At 41.1% G+C, this 7,597-nt stretch overlaps 1 protein-coding gene across 1 annotated transcript in view; it reads left to right on the top strand.

Moving 5' to 3' along the window:
- LOC104498910 (cell cycle control protein 50C-like) overlaps positions 1–7,007 on the top strand; it is a 9,429-nt gene extending 2,422 nt beyond the window's left edge. Inside the window, exons 3-7 of the mRNA XM_010142347.1 lie at positions 43–144; positions 1,421–1,511; positions 4,294–4,431; positions 5,401–5,610; positions 6,702–7,007. Coding sequence (XP_010140649.1) covers positions 43–144; positions 1,421–1,511; positions 4,294–4,431; positions 5,401–5,610; positions 6,702–6,889 — 729 coding nt within the window. The 3' untranslated portion in view covers positions 6,890–7,007. The remainder of the gene's footprint in view (positions 1–42; positions 145–1,420; positions 1,512–4,293; positions 4,432–5,400; positions 5,611–6,701) is intronic.
- The last annotated feature ends 590 nt before the right edge of the window (positions 7,008–7,597 follow it).

The following is a 7,597-nucleotide window of genomic DNA, read 5'->3' as shown; positions in this document are numbered from 1 at the left end:
TTTCCCTCTCTTTTTAAGCAAGTAATTTTCTTTGAATTTTAGGGTGATGTTTTTATGTACTACGGCCTGCAAAACTTCTATCAAAACCACCGTCGATACATGATATCAAGAAGTGATGCACAACTGTTGGGTCGAAATGTAAATGTAAGTTTTCTTCTTTATACTATGAGATCGTTAGTATTGCTGTCAGGAGCATCTGAGGCCTAACTGAGCGTGACTGTAAGTGTGTTAAGATGACTCTAGGGAATACTAAGAAGGTACAGATTTTCAGTGGTTAGTCTCTGCTTTTATCATTGTTAAGACCATTATGTCTAATAAGTTGATAAGAGAGGAGGATTCTGGGGATGAATAAAAGATGTCAGTCCAGTGCTGCAATTCTCAGACCTGCACCATGTAGAGATGCTGATTAAAAATACATAGTCTTTTTCAAATAAATTTACAGAAAACTTTTCCTTCTACTGTTTTCAGACGTCTTAGCCAGAAATGTTTTGAGCTGTACTTTTATTATAGGGTTAGGGAATTAGGTTATTCTAAGTCTTCCATTTTGCCATCTGGCTTTGGAAGCGGACAAGGAGCAGGAAAAGGTTTATGGTGAATTAAGTGATCATTTCATATTCTAGGTATGCAACTTAGAGGTCTAAAAAGGAGGCTAGACAGTATCACCTGGAGCAGACCTGCATAGGAAATTGGAGAATGCAATTGTTGCATTCAGTTTTTTTACTTCCAGATCTAAAAGAGGTTTTCTTCGACTTAAAAGTAGCATTTCTTAATATACACACAGTCTACATACTGTCCTCTCAATGATTGTGCCATAATTATCTCCTGTTTCTCTAAAATGTTTTTGTAATTTTCAAGACGTGTTCCCCATACATCTGATTCTCCAGGTGTCCAGTCAGCTTGTTTGTTTACATCCAGATGCAACTGCTTTTGGCTTTTGTGTCGATCAGCTATGCAGCTTATTAATAGTTATTTGAAAACATTTCTGTGTTTAAACCTGAAAATTTTAGAGTTTCTCATGAACTGGGATGGGAGAGATGTGTTAAATTTGAGATGGGCTTTTGTTTTTCATGCCATGTCTTCATAAGACATAAGCCATGAGTAAGCCATGGCTTCACTGGAACATTTTAAATTGTACCAATGTTAGAATAGCAGATCCCCAAATGAGTTTTTGTAGTCTGGAGATTGCAAGTCCACAGCAGAATTTGGTGAAGATCTTAAGTTTACTTACCATGATATGGAAGGTGTTTCTCCGCTACAAACCCATTCATTTGGATGTATCTCTAATGTGACCAAAAGGTACTGGAGACTTAATTATGCAGTGACTTTTCAGAAGAAGGAATGGGAGAAGAACATTAACAGCAGCAAACCAAAACAAACTCGCCAGGTTCTGTGCCTGACTGATCTGTGACCTTGAATGCAGATTCAGAAGAGCTACTGCGCGCCTTTCACCACCTACCAAAACGGGACGCCCATGGCTCCATGTGGTGCTATTGCCAACAGCATGTTCAATGGTAAGTAGGTACCTTTCACATCTGCCTTACTTATTTCCACTTGAAAATATTCCTTCACTCTAATCCAGCTGAGCCCTGATATTGCAATATCTCCATCTTTCTCCTACAAAAGGTTTTGTTTGCCAGTACGAACTGTGGTGAATATGGGACTCTGCTTCCTACTGCTTAGTAACTTGCCCATCATTTTGACACTGAGCAATAATTTTCCTCTAGTAAGGCCCTTTTCAGTGTGGATATACAATAGGACTGAGGAATTGAGTCCTTGGTGAAATAAGGATTGACAATACAACAGATTCGGTGTACTTCCTTGCTAAAAAAAATACGTTTTTGTACAGTAATGAGAGACTCCAGATTATGCCTTTCCACAGTGGTGTGCTTAGAAGGAGGTGACGTGTTCTTCACAGTGGTTTGGACCTTCAGATCTATGAGGGCCACTCCAAAAGTAATGCCTGCTATTTTATTATGTCAGCTGATGACATAATACTATGTTATCTCTGACATTTATTATGTCAGAGGTGGATGTTGGTGGTGTGGCAGTAGAGTCGAACCTTCCCACCAATATTCCGTTAAATTTTGTTGCCATGTGACAGACGGCAGCAGAGGGGCAGTCTGACAACAATGGCCTCTGACATGGCAGTGTGTGTGAAGCAAAGGTGTGTAACTGAATTCCTCCATGCGGAAAAAACTGCACCCACAGACATTCATTGATGCTGCTGAACATTTACGGAGACCAAGCCGCAGGTGTCGGCACAGTGAGGGGGTGGGTGGCGTGTGTCAGCAGTGGTGACAGTGACAGTGGGTGGTCCTGGTGCAGATTTTTAAACGAGAGCGGCAGGCAGGGTCTTGTTCATCGCTGGTGAAAATGCACAGCCTGTGTTGTGGTGACTGTGTTGAAAAAAGAGTGTTTTGTAGATGAGAATTTGCTCTATCAAATAGTGTTATTGTGCTCTCCATATCCACTGTAGTTTCCATGGAAATAAATAGGAGGCGTTACTTTTGGAGCCACCTACGTATGTGGTTGTGTATTGTTCTTTGAATGCTAAAAGCACACATGGTCTTACTCAGCTTGCTCCCAGGCTTGATCTTGTTTGTAGTGGGCACAATCCGCCTATGGATATGTTTAGGCTGAAACCTAGAGGGTTGCTAGCCACAAGCACTGGCAGATTTCAGAATGGATTTCTTTAGGGGCAAAGGAGACAAAAACCTTCTACTTCTCCTACCCCATCCTTTTTCCTTTTTGTCTGCACCCGCCCCCTTTTTTTTTAACCTGTTCCATGCAGAAGTTTCTGGCAATGCAGTCACTGTTTTCACACTACTAAGCCACCCACACCAGAGGACTTGTGGTACTTGCATTCAGTAACTTTGAGATCCGTTTGACTTTTATCTACCTGCGCACCCACCTGCTTCCCTGAAAGTCTGATTTATTGGACTGGGCCCAGACCTAGGCCAGCAGAGCTACCTGCATGTGGCCCACATGGTTCTGGAGCACTGGCTGCAGCTCAGAATGCTCCCGCAGAGAACTAGGTATAATAAGATTTTTAAATGCTGAGGGTAGACCTTCCAGTGTCTACCTTTGCACCTGTCCTTAGTGAAAGATTTCAGCTGCTGGTAATGGGAAGGGGGTGATGTCTGAATCCCCCCTCTGGTAGCTCATTTTTGTCCCTCTGCTATGAAAGAGGGTGCTTCCCATTCACTTTTGACAGGTTAGCTGGTTTTCTAATTGCTCTCTAATGTTGTTGTGTAAAATGAGGAGGATGGCCAAGTTCCTGCCATGGGAAAAGTTTTTAACCCAAGCTAGCAGGTGAGGGAACGATCAGACAATCGGTTAAGCAGTTCAGGGCTCTGACAGTTAATAAACTAGTGCCAAACAGCTGGGGAGGTAGTGGGGCACAGAATGATCACTTACTCAGAAGACTGTGTCTGCTGTTCAAGCTCAGGAGCTGTGTGAACACAAGGTTTGTAACAGGATTAAAAAAAAAAAAGTGTTTTTATTGATTCTTATGCAGTTTAGTTGTGTTTTTCACATTTCCTAAAAAGCAGACCCTCCCCATTTATATCATCTAACTATCCCTGCCTCCTGTAGTCTCACTGGCTGCCTAGGTGTTTACATAGATGTTAATGAGAGTTACAAAGCTTTTGCCTTAATGTTAAACTAACTTAAGTAGGAAAATATAATGGATAAAAGCAAGCGCTTTTTGCCTGCTGGAACAGGATGGCGTGGTTAAGCACAATTTTAACTAAATGTCTTTTGATTGAAGGAAGTATTCATGTCCAAGTAGGAAGACAAGGTCTAATTAGCAGAAAACTAAAGCAAAATTTTGTCAAAAGGACTGTGGATTCCCTTGATTGTACTTTCACCTCTCCTATATATAGAAAAGCAACTATTTTAGGACAGCTGTCAAAGAAGTGCTAGGGAAAGCTAAAAAGGAGACAAACTTCTGTAACTAGCTAGAGAGCTTCAAAAGTGATTTGCAAAGAAGTTAGTAACACAGGAGTTAATGGACATGAGATGCTTGCACAAATTTCTGCATGGGATTCAGTAGGATTATTGGTAGGACTGTGTTCAGTCTTTAAAACTTCAGAAGTTCTAAGGCTCTGGATCTCTTTGATTCTTCCTGTGGAATGTACAGTGCTTTGTGTACAGTCAGGATGACACCTTTCCAAGGTTTTTTTTGTTCTCTGTTCACTTGGAAGATGCTTCATTGTGAAAGTTTTTGTTAGTCATGCTGGCAATTAGAATGACTGTCTTCTACTCATATGTTTTCCCTTGTATTCCCTGCAGATACTATTGATCTTTTTTACAATCTTAACTCATCTGTTATTAAAGTACCACTGCTGAAGACTGGAAACAGTTGGTGGACAGATAAAAATGTGAAATTTCGTAATCCAAAATCATATAATCTCTCTTCTGCATTTGCAGGTAAGAATGGTTCCACTGGTATTCCTTATTTTTCAATGTCTTCCCTACATCCCTCTGCCATGAGTGGGGGTCTCCCATTCTGAGATGAATTGCCTTGGGCACAAATACCTCCAAAAGCAGGTTGGAGAAGCAGCTTTAGAGGGTGACTGAGAGCAGAAGACAGGTTTAGCCAAAATACCACTTTTTTTATTTTATCACTGACCGTAGAAAATTGGGGTTAAGTGGTTTGGAAGACTGAAGCCCACATCAACACCCTTCTGTATAGTTTCTTGTAACAATCTCACCAGAGAAAGCAAGGGTGTCTGTGAAGGAGAAATGCATGTCTTTTCTTCTTCATGCCTTTGCAGATTCTTAAGCAGGTGTGAGACAGATGAGTCCGCCCTCACCGCTAGTTCTTCCAATCAGCTGTTTCCTAGGGCTGTTTCCTCGTTATGGTTGATCGTTATGGTATTGAAGCAGGACTAAAAGCTCTCTGTTTTAGATAAGGCAGTCCTGTGCTGGATGCAGTGCACAAGAGTTAGTTATCTACGTAGTTTTCATATGAGAGATTCTAAATACCATAGGTTGTGCCGTTAGACTGCAAAAATGTGCCTTTCTGGCTCTATAGGAGCAAATTAATGTATTAAAAATTAAGACAAGCTCTTCATGATAGAGAGCATGTTGCTTGCTGAAGAGGCAGGAGTCCAGATCAAACAATTTTCATCTGTTCAAGTAATTTTGTTTTTCCTGTGCTTGAAGTTTCCGATTCGTAGCAAGCCCTACCTGGATACTGTTAAACTCTTGTTCATTCATGTCTGAGGTGAGTAGAGATGCCTGAGTGAGAAGTGTTATCTAGCATATATAATTTTTCAATACTGGACAGAGACTTGTGTCTCTTTCATATCTCATGTTCTGTGTTGGTTATGGGTAGGCCCAGAAGTTAGTCACCAGCCACTGTTTTTACTGACTGCCTTTTTTTTTTTTCATCAGGGACAGCAAGACCTCCTTACTGGCAGAAACCAGTGTATTTGTTAGATGAGGAAAATGAAAGGAACAATGGTTATGTAAATGATGACTTCATTGTCTGGATGCGAGTGTCAGCCTTTGCTACATTCAGAAATCTGTACCGTCGCGTTAGACGAGTAGAGCAGTTTGCAGATGGCCTCCCAGCAGGGAATTACACTTTTCGTATTTCCTACAGTATCCTTTTCTATTATCCAGGATTACTAGATAGTTACAATGACATGGAATTGGATGGGATTTGTATAGTAAAACAGAAAAGAATTTTTTTGCCCAATTTAGTTTGGGCAAAACAACCCAAACTAAATTGCCATGAAAAGACCTAGTTTTAACGGTGATGAGACACTACAAGTGGATTTTCTGTAGCCCATGCAGATGGAGTTAAGACACGCTGCTTGAATGGCAGCACATGACCTTGATTTTTACTTCTGAGGGAGCTGGAGACGCACATGCGAGCCCTACTCAGAAGAGTGGGAACCTGAAGAGATGGTTCAAGATGTTGTTTAGCTGAAATATTTAATAGGGACCTAGCCAGATATGTCAACACCCTTACTGGGGTGCACAAAGTGCCAGAGGTATCCCTGCCGCTGAGAGCTGAGATGCCTGTGTCAGCAGGGCCCTCTGGTGGATTTGGACTACGTGTTGACAGGAACTTTTGTGCTGGTGAGTATGCACTCTCACGCTGAACAGCGTGAACCTTGCTGACTTAAGCACTTGTTTGTCAGCAGGAGTTGTGTCAAGATGACTCTAAATTTCCCTTCTCTCTCAGCCGATAGAGCTATAATCGTGAATGCTGTAGCACAGTTCTATTCTGAAAGCTTCCGCGTGGAGAGGTGAAAGGTAAAATCATATAACAATCTAGGTAGGCAACATTTTGGGTAGAGGTGATCTCCTCCCCTTGGTGAGAATATCATGAGTATCATCATGATAACCTTCCCCAAAGGCTCATTTTCAACTGAGTTTCATAGCAAATTAACACAGTAGCAGTTACATAAATTATAAATCTGAAATTCATAATGTGAAAAAAAAAAAATTTCCATGTTCAACAGAGGCTGTATCTAAAAAAACTTAATTTTTTACCACCAACTGCTGCTGCATTTATGGAGCCAGAATAGCAGAGACCACAGATCAGTTAAATGAATTTTTGCAGTAAATGCAGATCTCCAGACTCTATGCTTTCAAAAGATTTTTTTTGAGCATTTACCACTACTTTTTCTTCTCCTGGAAAAAAAGTAAACTCTGTTAGTGAAACCTTGACATCCTTCTGTCAGATTTCCCTGTTACCAAATTCAAGGGGAGGAAGCACGTGATTCTTTCAACTGTGGTATGGAGTGGAGGAAGTAACCCATTCCTGGGCATTGCCTACGTGGTTTCTGGTACAGCAGCAACCCTGACAGGTTTTGTCATAACTGCCATCCACTTAACGCTCAGAAAAAAGAAAACATACTTTCTGAAGTAATAAGGTTCCCTGACTTTCTGAGCAAAGGCAAAGGTGAGCTGTGGACGAAGAACAGGCAGCACAAACCTGTCAATCTTTCCCCTGAGCTCTGGATCCGTTTCAGTAGCATGTTTGGCGACAGTAAGCAAACTGAGGGGCAGTCCTGTTCCATCATCCAAGACCAAACTTACCTGAGGCCGCATTCTTATTAATGTACGTGTGCTCCTAAATTTGTTTCCTAGGAAACTTGTATTGAGAAGAGCTTCAAACAACAGAGAGGGTAGTGGGTTAGAGTTGCATTGGCAAAGAATTATATGGTACTAATGTCTGGCCAGAAGTAAGGGTCCACATCAATTTCTCGCTCAGACCTTAATTTGGACAATATTTCTCTTGACTTAAATGCAATTTTGGATGGGTAAAAGGTGACGTCTTGATCCAACAAAAAGCTTGAACAGGTAGAACGTGGTGCTAAAATCTGTTCATGGGCCACATGCGTGGACTGCACGGTTTGGCTTATGTACCTTTTTCAGCTATCCTGAGATAGCAACCAATTTAGCACAGCATCTTCACAACAGTTTGATACTCAATTTATGGCTGAATACAGGGCATTTTACAGGAGTTTGGAATTTTAAACCCAATTTATTGGGTTTATCTAGGTACTGAAACTAACCTGCAAAGCTAGAGGGAATCAGAACACTCATTTACATTTTTTAAATTGTGATTTAATAG

Source organism: Buceros rhinoceros, unplaced genomic scaffold (genome assembly GCF_000710305.1).
Source record: "Buceros rhinoceros silvestris isolate BGI_N320 unplaced genomic scaffold, ASM71030v1 scaffold10038, whole genome shotgun sequence".
NCBI lineage: Eukaryota > Metazoa > Chordata > Aves > Bucerotiformes > Bucerotidae > Buceros > Buceros rhinoceros.
This window is presented reverse-complemented; position numbering and strand designations above follow the sequence as displayed.